The 14,583-nt window shown below is 38.7% G+C and overlaps 1 protein-coding gene across 1 annotated transcript in view; it reads left to right on the top strand.

Annotated features, from left to right (window-relative positions):
• INIP (INTS3 and NABP interacting protein) overlaps window positions 1-12,980 on the top strand; it is a 34,282-nt gene extending 21,302 nt beyond the window's left edge. Inside the window, exons 3-5 of the mRNA XM_008576360.1 lie at window positions 7,539-7,641; window positions 11,457-11,547; window positions 12,719-12,980. Coding sequence (XP_008574582.1) covers window positions 7,539-7,641; window positions 11,457-11,547; window positions 12,719-12,814 — 290 coding nt within the window. The 3' untranslated portion in view covers window positions 12,815-12,980. The remainder of the gene's footprint in view (window positions 1-7,538; window positions 7,642-11,456; window positions 11,548-12,718) is intronic.
• The last annotated feature ends 1,603 nt before the right edge of the window (window positions 12,981-14,583 follow it).

The raw sequence follows: 14,583 nt of genomic DNA, 5'->3' as shown, positions 1-14,583 counted from the left end.
TAGCATTATTGCCAAGAATTGTTTCCTCTCCCAAGAGATCAGAAATCAGATCTGTACAGTTAGCTCTCTTTAGGGTATTTGGCTAACTCACACAATTAGAACTCACAGTTTCTACTTGGTCATTGTGTGTGACCGTGGGTGCTCATCAACCACTGGATCTCTTTTTTTTTTTTTTTTTTTTAAAAAGATGACCGGTAAGGGGATCTTAACCCTTGACTTGGTGTTGTCAGCACCACGCTCTCCCAAGTGAGCGAACCGGCCATCCCTATATAGGATCCGAACCCGTGGCCTTGGTGTTATCAGCACCGCACTCTCCCGAGTGAGCCACGGGCCGGCCCATGGATCTCTTTTTTAAATGATGTGTGTGTATGAGGACCTATGCTGATCCAACTTTCCTGTTCTTGGTACATGACTTGTTTTTTCTAGGACTATTTATCTTAGTCACAATTCCCTGTATCTACCCCTCCCTTGTACAGAAACAAAAAAGTACACAGCTATACTTTATAAACAGACATATACTTAACGGGAGAAACAAAACACCTAAATGTTAACACCAACCTAATTATTACCATAATAAGACATTAAATACCCTATTATTTTCACCCTTATTTTGTACTTTAACTTTCCCTTTCGCATCTCATTATGAATTCGTGGCTTACCACAGGCTCAATTTATACCATTTAGCTATAATTATTATTCTCTCCTTAATATTCAAATTGTGACAGCCTGGCTGGCTAATTTGTCTGCCTCCTTTGTCCTTTTAGCACTACCTTGGGCCTTAAAAAAGTCTTGCTTTCTGACAAGATATTCCAAGCCCATCTTGATTTTTTTTTTCCTGCCCTAAGATATGGCATTACTATTATCACTAAAACTTTAGCTCCTTAGACCAAAATGAGGCCTCTGGGATTTCTCTGTGGTGTCCTAGGGTGCCATGGTGCATAGTTTGTACACCACAGCTTTAAACCTTTTCTTCAACTACTACCAAAGCAACTGAATGACAATTTCTCTCCTATTTTATTAGGGCAGTCTCCCAAAGTGGTTTACAAATTAGAGAACAATAAATATCAATACAAATAAGGGAAATAATACAAATAAAGGGAACAATAAAATATCTTCCAACAATTAAATAATCTCTTACAGATTAGTCCAACAAATATTAAGTATTGCTGTGTTTCCTTTGAAAACTTGTTATTTGTTGGACACCACACGAAGTAGCATGAGGTAATTTACAGTTTCAATAGTGCATTACATTCCTTTTAATGAAGTCGTATCTTTGGGAAGTTGGGTTTTTGGCAGTTGCTTTGATAACAAACAAGAAATTAGTGTTGAACAAGGAATGAGGATGGTGGAAAATGAAATTAAATATTTTTTTCTTTCAGTTTATGTGTACTATTTTTAAAACAACTACAAAATATTAGGACATACTTATTAGGTTGTTTGTACCTAACTACTTACTAAACAAAACTGTTACGTGTTTCTGCTGGCTTGGGGGTTTCCTGCAAAAATTTAGATACTCAGGGTCCCCTGTGAACTGTTAAAGTTTGGGAACCTCTGGTTTAACCTCTAGTTAGACTACCCAATCAGAATTTACATGGCTGACTGTGATAGTTAATTTTAGGTATCAATTTGACTAGATTAAAGAGTATCTAGAAACCTGGTAAAGCATTGTTTTTGGGTGTGTCTGTGATGGTGTTTCCAGAGGCGATTAGCTTGTGAGCCTGAGGTAGGAAAGATCCCCCATCAATATGGGCAGGCACCATCCAATCAGCTGAGGGCCAGAGAGAACAAAAACGGAGGGAAAGGCAAATGTATTTCTCTATCCACTGGAGCTGGGATACACTCTTCTCCCCATCCTTGGACATCAGAACTTGAGGCTCCCCAGCCTTTGGATTCCAGGAATTGCCATCAGCTTCCTTCCTTCTGAGGCTTTTAGTTCTGGACTGAGTCACGCTGCCAGCATCCCAGGGTCTCCAGCTTGCAGATGACCTATTGTGGGACTTCTCAGCTGTCATAATCACATGAGCCAATTCCCCTAATAAATCCCCTCTCCTATGTCTATATACATATCCTATTGGTTCTGTATCTCTTGGAGAACCCTGACTAATACACTGAACAAGTATTTGGTACAAAGTGCAAAAGTACATTCAATTTAAGTTTCTAATGGATGAGGTTTTTTGAGTTGTCACCCAATTCTACTTGTTTAGTTATATATGACAAATATCTATACATTTAAAATTTAGTTCTGATCACTATTTAAAGAGAAAGAATTATTTTAAAATAATAATGCAAACATGAAATAATTTCCTAAAGGATGTCTCAAGTATTAAGACATCTAGAAATTCAAGGGGAAAAACAATGAAAATAATACTTAATAGATCTGCAACATAACCAGTGCCACTTGAGACAAGCCCAAGTACAAAATGGTGCCGCCCACCTCCACCCCTCCCCTCCCCCTTCCCTTTACGAGAAGCCTCCTGACTTAAACAGAAACCCCTTTTGCTTCCGCAAGGACACAGTTCTCCACCCCGATCCACATTAGCATAATGACCCTCCTTGATGGTATCACCCAGCTCTTGGCGCCAACATACCAATATAAGCTCTACCACCCCCACACCTGGTGCTGTCCCCCATTTTCAGGGAAGCCCCGGGCTGCTTGCTACTTTGAGCACAGCCCAGCAAATTCTCTTTCTTTAATAAAGCTTGAACAGTACCCGGCATCTCGGTTCACTTTCTTTCACTACTGTAGCCTGGAATTCAAACATTATTGAAGTCTGTAGAATAATGATCTCTCTGTGGCTGTTTCTGGGGAGACACACAGCCATTAAATGAGAGTCACTGTGGTATTCCAAAATACCAGAAAGATACCAGATTTCTCCTCCTCAAAATAGTTATCTGACCAGCCTTGTGTTTAAATCTGGGAATCTGAGAATCTCTTAACTCCATTTTGGTTTGAAGAAAGATATTAATATTGAAATATGCAGTTGCATGCCAAATGGCAGAGGGCTTGAGGTTAGGGTACACTTTATTTCTCCCCTCATTTCTCTATCTCTGCCAGATAGTTGTTATTTCTGACTTTCTAAGTCAGTGGGCTAGTAATTTTTTTTTTTTTTTTTTTTTTTTTTTTAAAGATGACTGGTAAGGGGATCTAGCCCTTGACTTGGTGTTGTCAGCACCACGCTCTCCCAAGTGAGCTAACTGGCCATCCCTATATAGGGAGCTGAACCCGTGGCCTTGGTGTTATCAGCACCACACTCTCCCAAGTGAGCCCCAGGCCAGCCCAGTGGGCTAGTAATTCTATATTGCTTTGCTAATGATGTTTCCTTAACAATATTTTGACATAGTTTCAATTATTATTATATATGGCACCTTTTACCATAGCATTGGTATTCACTGGCATAAATATCACAAATATTAAGATAGCCAAGAATTTTCAAAGGGGCAGACATTTGGGGGAAATTATAGAATCTTCATGTGTTGGAGCTGGAAGGAGACTTTGAGGACTACTTTAACCTTTTCATTTAACATGAATTAATTTGCCTGCCTTTGGAGACTTTAAACAAACTATCCTAAGCAAATAATAACTGTTTTCATAAACAGTTATAATGTTTATAAGTCTGATACTGCTTTAATGCTTATAATGCTTTAATAAGTCTGATCTGACATCCTGGGAAGAATTCTACATTGATTTAAACTTTAGTATTTCCTACTGTTCTGCCTCATTTCTTCTTTCTGAATCCAAAATTGAGATAGAAAAATACCTTCTTACTGTTCTTTCAGAAATAACTAATTGTACAAATAGTACGTCCTTGGAATTTGGCTGTTGTGATATTGAGATATAATAAGAAATATGTATTTGGTTTCTTTTTTTTTTTTTTAGAAAGATGACCGGTAAGGGGGTCTTAACCCTTGACTTGGTGTTGTCAGCACCACGCTCACCCAGTGAGCAAACCGGCCACTCCTATATGGGATCCGAACCCGTGGCCTTGGTGTTATCAGCACTGCACTCTCCCGAGTGAGCCACAGGCCGGCCCCGTATTTGGTTTCTAACCAGGGTTTCTGACATAGAGCTCCGAAAACCCCTGTAATTTCCTGACCGATAGGAGAAGTAGGAGAATATTTTGTTCTGACATTTAGTCTTTGACCCCAGTTTCTGACACAGAGCTCTTGTCCTTTGTAATTTCCTAGGTGACAGGAGCATCTTTTGTTCTAATGAGGTGACTCTTGGTGGGCTCTTGGATAGCTTCAGGATGGGGCCTGGTTTTCAGGGGAACCAACCATGTGATAAAAGGGTTGGAACTTTCAGCCCCACCCTCCAACCTCTGGGGAGGGGAGAGGGGCTGGAGGTTGAATTGCTCACGGATGGACAGTGATTTAATCAGTCATGCTTATGTAATGAGGCCTCCATAAAAACCCAAAGGACAGAGTTCAGGTGAGCTTCTGGACAGCTGAACACGTGAAGGTGCCAGGATAGTGGTCTGCCAAGAGAGGGCATGGAAGCTCTGCGCCCCTTCCCACATGCCTTGCCCTACCCATCTTGTCATCTGGCTGTTCATCTGTATCCTTTGTAATATACTTTATTAACAGATCAGTAAACGTAATTAAAGTGTTTCCCTGAGTTCTGTGAGCCACTCTAGCAAATTAATCAAACCCAAGGAAGGGATAGCAGGAGTCTCAATTATAGATGGTTGGTAAGAAGTATAGGTGAGAACCTACTTATTTGCCATTGGCATCTGAAGTAGGGGTCAGTCTTGTGGGACTGAGCCATCAACCTATGGGATCTGACACTATCTTCAGGTAGATGGTGTCAGAATTGAATTACAGGACACCCAGCTGGTGGACACTGGAGAATTGCATGGTGTGTGGGAAGAAATCCCCACACATCTGGTATCAGAAGTGTTATGCTGAGTGGGAGTAGAGAGTAGGGAAAACAGTTTGGTTTTTCCTCTCAGAGCTGTATTAAATCCTTCCTTAACTAGAAGACTTCTCCTGAGACATGTTTGTCTGTAAGGGTGGGTAGAGCAGCTAATGATATATGGCATGTAAAGGCCCCAAAGAACTTCTTCTCCCAGAAGACTTAACTAAGAGGTTGGGCAGGAAAAGGGGATTAGAGTTGGGATGAAAGTAGGTGAAGAATCACCTGGAAGGCTCATTAAACCATCTGTTCAGAAGTATCAGAATGTATTTTGGGGCCGGCACGGTGGCGCACTCGGTAGAGGGCAGCATTCCCGCCGAGGGTTCGGATCCCATATAGAGACCGGTCCGCTCACTGGTTGAGCACGGTGCAGACGCGACACCGAGGGTTGCGATCCTGTTGCCGGTAACGAAAAAAGACAAAAAGGAAAAAAAAAAAAGAATGTATTTTGAATTATCTACCCTAAAAAGAGGGAGTCTTCTTTTACTAGAATTTGATGACATAGCATGAGTGGGCAGAGAAGGAAAATGGGATACGATAAATTCTTAAAATGAATGTGACAGAGACACATTTTGGCCAGAATTATGGCCACAGCCAGTATGCTGATGCCCAGTTTAAAAACAGGTTTAGCTGAAAACACTGGAAGTCTCAGCTGCTTCTCATTCTGCCCAATCTCAGTATGAAAGCTTTTTGTGCGTACATCCTGCACCATCCTCAGCCTCTCCCCAGGAAGAATTCTTCCTCTTTATAATCTTATAAAATTCTTAGAATCCCTCATGTGGGTACCCTTAGGAGTGCTTAGGTCTGCTTGGATTGAACAGTGTTCCTGCCCCCCATATTCATTCTTCTAGCCCAGTGAGTATAGACAAGTCTGATAAGGATTGTAACAAGCTGAAGAGTGCTCAGCTGAAAGGGACAACTACTACTTAGTTTTAGATAATTGTTGCCCTGGGGGCATACAGATTCCTGTTGCCAGACCTTGAGATATGCTTCAAGAGAAGCTAGAAATCTGAGAATTTTGTGTACAGTCTCAGTGTTAACATGTTGGTGTTTAATTCAGATTTTTAAAACACAGCTAGATGCTGTTCTTGGGCCAGGATTTTGCAACCTTTGTCCTAGATCTTATGTAAGTTTGAAGCTGAAAATCAAGCCCAGTATTAAGTATTTGACAATGGACATAACTCTTTGTATCCTGTCAGTTATGCTCCATTCCTTTCTCAGAATTGCTTTCTGATGTCAAAGGACAGAATTACAACAAATTTAAAGATCTTAATTGGCTTCATTGTGATTCTAAAGTCAGGCAACACTTCATTCCATAAAATAGAATAAAATGTTTCAATGAGCCGATTAGAGGAGGTTGGTTTTATAGACAGAAAAGGCTGAAGAAAGCAGAAATAAAGAACAAAAAGCTATTGGTCGGTCATTGCAGTTACTTTCCTTGTAAGGCTGGGACGGCTGACACAGAAAAATAGAAAAACAACTGATTATTTAACATCAGGTTACTTCAGGCTATCCTTTTTGTGTAAGCAGAGGGAACTTCATTATCATGCCTATTTAAGATTTAAACTGGCCTGTTTGGAAAATTGGCTGTTATCTCTCCTGATTTCTTAGAAAGTCAGACCACAACTTACAGTTTAGATTTGGTGGAACTTAGCAGGGGTGACTCCATTTTGATTTTATGTTTTGTTTTATTTTGTGGTTGGCTAGTAATGGGGATACAAACCCCTGACCTTGGTGTTATCAGCTTTCCCAACTGAGCTAACCAGCTAGCCTCTTTTTTGTTTTCGTTTTTTCCATTTTGATTTTTAGTCTGGTCTTTTGGAGCCTAGCACAGAAACTTAGTTCAAAACAATGGCCTCCTATAATTTTTATTTAACATTGGTCAGTTGCAATTCTTTGACTTGTTCCTTGAAAGATTGTGTGCCATTTCTCAATGAAAGCAGTTGAGAAAAAGTACTGTTTTGATCTGAGTATATGTAGTGCTTTTTCCCTCATGAAAGAGGCATTCAAAAGAGGCCTAAAATTGAGGACTAAGGGGGCCGGCCTGTGGCTCACTCGGGAGAGTGTGGTGCTGATAACACCAAGGCCACGGGTTTGGATCTCATATAGGGATGGGCGATTTGTTCACTGGGTGAGCGTAGTGCTGACAACACCAAGTCAAAGGTTAAGATCCCCTCACCATTCATCTTTATTAAAAAAAAAAAAATTGAGGACTAAGAAAATCTGCACTCCCAAAGATTGTGCAGGATAGAGATTGGTTCCTGCAGCATCTGGGGCTTCAAATGTTTTTTTTGTTTGTTTTGTTTTTTTTTTAAACAAATGTTGTAACTTCTACCTTGGTGATTAAAATCCTTTGGAACTAAGTGTTAAATGTCCTGAGTCAGTATTATACTTTGCATATGTATCCATGTTTTATGCTGTTAAAGTTGATAGGAAATAGGCAGTAGGGGAAAAGTAACCATTTCAGGAAAGTACTTACTAGTGAGTTCATCATCAAGTTAGGGAATAGGAATTTTGCTTTTTGAGTTCTAGATGACCTAAGTTTATAAAATAGGTCTAAAATGTTTCTTATTTCTCTTTCTCTTTCTCTTCTCCCCTATCTCCCCCCCCACACACACTTTTTTAGGTTTTCAAAACAAAAATAGAGTTGCAATCTTGGCAGAACTGGACAAAGAGAAAAGAAAATTACTTATGCAGAACCAATCTTCAACAAATCATCCTGGAGCTAGGTACTGACTCCTGTTTGGGGGAGCTATTTATTATTAATCATATTTTTCAAGAGAACAGATGGAAATATTTACTTTGAAAAAAAAATATTTACTTTGTTTTATTTAGCTTTATTTTTTGTTACAGACACAGATTTTAAAGAATTGTGTGATTTTTATATATAGTGATATAAAACATTTCTTGGACCAAATAAATTGGTTGGCAATGGTTGTTTTCACTGCAGTTTATATGCTCTGTTTTGTTTGGGGTGGGGGCACAAAACTTTACCTCCGCCCATCTTAGTTCTTAGTTGGGACAGACCCCTATAACAAAAGATAGATTAACAAGAGAAAAACAAACAAGTTTATTAATGCATGCAGCGCGCAGCACACATCACACGGGAGAAACCTCAGTGAAAAGTAATTTAAAATGGTTGCCTAGAACTCCATTTACACAGCTGTCCTCAACAATGAACAATAAATATGTAGGGAAATGATAGGACAAAGGAAACCACTTTTAGGCTTCCAAAGGTGGGAGGATAAATATATGGGAGAAAGCTGAGTAAGGTTTGTTTGCAGATTCCTCTGTTAACAGCCTTTAGTTGTCTCCAGTAAAGGAGAATTTATATCTTGTCTTCAGGCAGAAAGTGGGAAGGGAAGATAGAGAGAACTTTTCCTCCTTTTGCTGTTTCTTAATTGCCTTCAGCTCAAAAATAATTTTTATGTTAAAGAGGCATATTTTGGGGTGACATTCTGGTTTCCTTCATTTTCTATTTAGACTTTTAAAATTAGACTACTTAATTGCTTTAAATATTCTATTTAAAATATTTAATTTTACCTACAGCCTTCTTTAAAAAAAAAAAAAGGCTTTTATGTTTTTTGCTACTGAAATTGTTGCCAGTGTCCCACTTTTTAAGCATTCTGCAAAGTAGGTAAAATTTAGGTGGCTTAATGATCTTTATTGTATTTAGTCTCTGATACACTCAATATCTTCTCTCAGATGCATTATCCCATTCAGCTACCACCCTAACTCTTCTTTCTCTTTTACTCTTTCTTATTTTCTTACTCTTTCTCTCGCTTACTTTCTTAGTTGTTTATACTCACCTCTACTTTCTCACTTATTCACTCCTATCTTGATTTTTTTCTTTTTTTTGGCAGACATTTCTCTACTACCTATCCCCTGAATGTCGACAGTCCTCCCTGTTCTTTTCTAGACCAGGTTTCCCAGTCTTCCTACTACATCTTTTAACCAGACAGTTGCATCCACTCCCACAACCTGTTATTTATGTGCTGATAACTTATACACTTGCAGCTCTAGTCCAGCTCTTTCTCCTAAGAACCAAACTGCCTCCTGGACATTTCTACTTCAACATCCCATAGGCATTCCAAACTTAGTATGTCCCGAACTTAACTCATCCTCCCTTCACTTTCTCCAACCAACTCCTTGGGTTTCCTGTCTCAGCGAATGGTGAGGCATCTACCATCTACTAGTTTGACTAGTTAACAAAGTCAAAAATGTGAACATTAATTGTTTACCATTCCCTTTCACTTTCATCTCCAAGCATTTACCATTCTTTTGTGATTATACAGTCATGCATCAATTAATGACAGAGATATGTTCTGAGAAATGCATCAAACATTGTTAGGCAGTTTCATCATGTAAATATCATAGAGTGCACTTACACAAACCTAGATGGTATAGCCTACTACACACTTAGGCTATATAGTAGAGCCATTATAATCTTATGGGCCCACCATCCTATGTGTGGTCTGTTGTTGACCTAAACAGCATTTTGTGGTGTATGTTCTTTGAAATGTGTCTCAAATCTGTCCATTTTTCTTCATTGCTGCTGCTGCTTTCCTGGTCCTGGCCACTCTAATTTCTTGTCTCAATTACTAAAACTACTACCTCACTAAATTTTCTGTGGTCTTACTCTTCTCAAATACAATCATCATTTGTGTCAGTTAGGCTGCTTTAATCTGGAAGTAACAGAAAACCAACAAAATTGGCATAAACATTAGGATATATGTTAGCCAGGAGTGTGAAGATCGGTAGTCCCAAAGTGGCTTAGTTCAGTAGCAGAACAGTGTCATCAGTGGTCCAGCTTCCACCACCTTTCCTTTCTGCTTTCAGCAGCTCCCTCAAGGTTGAAATATGACTGCAGTAGCCCAGGTATCACCCCTGAACCAAACCACCTGTGCAGGCAAAAGCCAGAAAGGTTCCTACGGTATGTTCCTTTGGTAAGAGTGAGGAAAGCATTCTCAGAAGCCTTCCGACAGACCACCTATCAAGTCCACTTGCCCAGAATTGTGGACTTTTCTCTTGCCTAAACCAGAAACCAGCAAGGGAAATAGCATTGTCTTATACGAGGCAGGGTTCACCCTCTGGGGGATGAGCCTGGCCTGCCCTGAAGCATGGGATCACTGATGATTGAACCAAGTTTGGGTTCCATTAGCAAGGACAAAGGTAGATAAACAGTTGTTGAGGAGCTGACCAACACTGTCTGCCATAGTAGTGGTCTTTCTTAACCACAGTATGGTACTTCTGATCACGTCACTCCCTGCTGCTTAACACTCTTTGGAGATCTATTACTGTTAGATAAGGTTCTATATTTTATAATATTTTCCATGATCATTATCCTTCCAGCTATATTGTGTCCTTAGTAATTCCCCTGTTATAGCCTGCATCACATCCCATCATCATTGCTGTTGTCTGTGAGCTTTGTCTTGCATATTTTTATACCCCTAGTGTTCAGTACAAAGACAGGCAACTAGTATCTGCTCTAGAATCTGGTGAATAAGTACCTCTTAAGTTTATTTGTTCATAGTAGTTCAACCTATGTGGAACATGGCCATGAAAATTTTAATTTAAATATTATATAAACAAATATCGTTTTACTGTTGGTGAATATTATGTGATTTCTTTTAACTGTTTTTAAAAATAATGTTAATAGGGATTATGATAGACTGTAGTACCTCAAATCTGTTTGAAAGTAGAGGAACGGGCCGGCCCGTGGCTCACTCGGGAGAGTGCGGTGCTGATAACACCAAGGCCCCGGGTTCGGATCCCACATAGGGATGGCCGGTTCGCTCACTGGCTGAGCGTGGTGCTGACAACACCAAGTCAAGGGTTAAGATCCCCTTACCGGTCATCTTTTAAAAAAAAAAACCGGTTCGCTCACTGGCTGAGCGTGGTGCTGACAACACCAAGTCAAGGGTTAAGATCCCCTTACCGGTCATCTTTTAAAAAAAAAAACCGGTTCGCTCACTGGCTGAGCGTGGTGCTGACAACACCAAGTCAAGGGTTAAGATCCCCTTACCGGTCATCTTTTAAAAAAAAAAAAAAGAAGAAAGTAGAGGAACATAAATTATAAATTTAAAAAAAAAATCTTTTGAAATCCCAGTAAATAGGCTTTCTTCATATAAATTAATGTAGATAGTGGGAAAAGGAAAAAGACTTATTTTGGAAGGTCTTTTTCATCCCTGTAAAGAATATATAATGAAAAATGTGATTCAGAAGTAAGGATAACTCTTCAGGAGATTTATTGTACAACATGTTGTCTGTAGTTAATAATGATGCATTGAATACTTGCAAATTGCTAAGAGAGGAGATCTTAAATGTTTTCACAGCAAAAAATAAGTATATGGGGTATGTTCATTAGCTTGATTTAACCATTTTACAATGTTTGTAAAAATCAAAACATCACAAATTGTATAAATATATACAATTTTTATTTGTTAACTATAATTTTAAATAAGATAATTTACTACCATCAAAAACAAAAAAAGTAAGGATGTTTCTGCCTTAAGCAGCCAAGTGACTCAGATTCCCATTTTAGCATTGCACTCTCGAGACCCTCTCTTAATAAGGACTTCCGGGATCATGCTGAGCAGCAGCATATTGCAGCCCAACAGAAGGCAGCTTTGCAGGTGAGCAACGTGTAACTGACATTCCTGTCTCATTGGAGAGTTTGTGGGTCTTAGAAGCAAGCACAGTGGTTATTTTGTATTTCAGTGGAGCAATATCGATAAAAATGTTCCACACATAATTGCAGTGGTTTGCTGATGTTCAATCATGCCCAAAGGATTTGACGGACCAATACAGCAATAATGAAAATGTCTTTTATGGTGTTGACATGGTCGTGATTGATTCTGTGCTATACTACCAAGGGATTGCTTGTGCACAAGAGTTTAGGATATTTGGATGGACAGGATGATCTTACAAATTGAACTGGCTAGTTTATTAGTACATATTTTTTCAGATTTGTCATGTCATTACATCCTTTGATGGTCTTATTGGTTTATTATTGTTTGGATTTTTTTTAATGGTCAACACACTTATTGTGCAGGAAATGTTTAAAGGCTAATTATTACCATAGGATTAGGAATGTGATGCTCCATCAGTTTAAAAAATATATATTATTTTTTAGAGTAATAAGTGATTTCAGTATTACATTCATCTTGGATAAGTTAAGATTCCCCGAGACCTTGGACACAACATAGGTTTTGTTTTGTTTTGTTTTGTTTGTAGGCATAATTTAATCACCTATGCTTTTAAACCTTAGAATTCCAGAATTGAAAAGGACATTATAAAAAGATCATCTCATTTTAGATGACCTAAAAACAGTTCTCCTCTTCTTAATGATAGAGGAAGTCACTGGTGGTTTTCTGCTATTTATATTCAAAATTCTCTACCAATGTTGATATTTTAGTCACCAGTAATCACTGCATTTTTCCCCCTTTTCTTCCAACTATTACCCTTCTTCCTCAAGCTCCTGCTTTGTTGACCAAGAGCAGAGTACTTTGGGACCTTTGATCCTAGTTTTCCTTACTCCAAGGAACAAAGCAGTTCATGTCTTTGACTTATTTATTGACTGAAGAGAATCACAGGGGATGATAAATGAGTTCATGTTGCAGCTTGTAAATAAAATTCTGTATTATTGTCCATCTCCTGTGTACTTAAAATTAGCAGTGTAAGAGCTGATTTTTAAATAAATTTAGTCTCGAACATTCAGAAAGGATAAGTAATTTTAATTCTTTCATTGAAAAATTGTGACTCTTAATGGCTTGCCTTTTTTTTTTTTTTTTATATCTTTCCCAGCATGCTCATGCACATTCATCTGGATACTTCATAACTCAAGACTCTGCATTTGGGAATCTTATTCTTCCTGTTTTACCTCGCCTTGACCCAGAATGAAGAAGAATTCATGATGAAAGTGACTTTGTAATATCACATGCCAAAGCTGTATTATTCAGTGCTATACAAACTGTGACTTTCAGAATTTTGGTGAACTTTTATATTTTTTAAATTTGTACATGCTCTTATTTAGTGTTACTGCTATATAAATGATGTGCCCATGTAATTTTATTGTCCATTTTTGTTCTATTTAAAAATTTGTCAGTTGAGCCCCCTTTTAATTACTTTTAAGTAGGAATGAGTTAGGTTAAGCAACTTTCTCAACATGACCCAACTTTAACAGAATCTTGCATGCTTATTTAAATATGCAGTCCCCACCACCCTACCCTAGTCCTACAGAATTAGAATCTGACTCAGAATAGAGTCTGGAAACCATGGGTTAGAGAATTGTATAACATACTTGTTATACAGAATTTTCATGATATGTTTATATGTTCATGGATTTGTAGATCCATGAAATGTAGAGGTCATTTAGCTAAAATGTACTTTTTTTTTTTTTTTTTTACTTTTAATAGGGTTGAAATTATATTTATACTATATCACAGATTTAGTATTTTGTATAACTTTTTATAACTGACCTCATCTTGGCCTTGAGTCCCCATATTCTGTGGTGGTAGGACAAAATTTAAATTTAAAATTCCAGTTGGGTTCAATATTTAGTTAAAGTTCTAGTCCCTTTTCAAAGAGTTTCTTCTCTCCCTTTTTCCGTAGATATTTTCTTTATTTTTTTTTTAGCAACTTCCTGGTATGGGGATCCAAACCCTTGACCTTGGTGTTAAAACACCATGCTCTAACCAACTGAGCTAACTGGCCAGCCCTTCCCTAGATATCTTCACTAATCACATACCTCCATCCTACCCAAATTAAGTGAAGCAAGAGTAGACAATTCTAGAATTGGCTGTGTCATTTAGCTTCTTGCTCTTGAGAATTTCAACTGATTTCCTTCATTTGGGTGAGTCAGCAGCTGTCCCCATGGTAATGGTCACCATTACAGCAATGGTGCCCTTACCCCAGCTGCTGAGGAGCTCCCCCGAGGGCCACTGGTTCCTGTCCTTCTTCAGTTCCATCCAGCTATTCTATGGGCCTCCTTATAATAGCCCTCATTTTCTTGAATTAATTTCGCTAAGTTTCTGTTCTGTGTGATTTGTGATATACTGACATGGTTCTAAATCTTTCTACTGATACTGAGGAGATAAAACATTGCATAGTTTTTACTATTGAAGCCTCTACCTAATGTTTGACTTTTGTAACCCAGGTAAAGAGATCTTTTTACCAGTGGTATCCTTTCTAGTCTCAGTCTTTTAAATAGATGTTACCTAAGTCTTGTAGTCAGGCTAGTAAGCACTTCCCTCCACCCCTCTGGTTTGAATCACTTAAAAATTCAGTTCAATTCCATATGTATTAATACCTACTCTACAAAGCACTGTTTTGGGGGACACAAAAGATGAGTGAGACCTGCTTTTAAGGAGATCACAGTGAAGAGGATCCTATTCTGGTACACCAGTAGTTATAAAGCAAGCCAGATGCAGTAAGTGGCATGTGAGAGGCATCCTGGAGCACACTGCAGTCTAGATAGGCCTAGAAGTATTAACGTGATTTTCACCTGGCAAGGGAGGGAAGAGCTACTCCAGGCAAAGGTCAAGATTTCATAATCAAAGAGAAGTGGGAACTGAGCCAGGTGCGTGGACTACAGGGGATGATGGAAAGGGCAGCAGTGGACTCGGTCAGAAGCCCCAAGGTGAACTTTCAGCACTACTTCCCTCGGACTG

This window comes from Galeopterus variegatus, unplaced genomic scaffold (assembly GCF_000696425.1).
Source record: "Galeopterus variegatus unplaced genomic scaffold, G_variegatus-3.0.2 Scaffold1338, whole genome shotgun sequence".
Taxonomy (NCBI): domain Eukaryota; kingdom Metazoa; phylum Chordata; class Mammalia; order Dermoptera; family Cynocephalidae; genus Galeopterus; species Galeopterus variegatus.
Note: the sequence above shows the minus strand (reverse complement) of the source record. Positions and strands in the feature narration are given on the sequence as shown.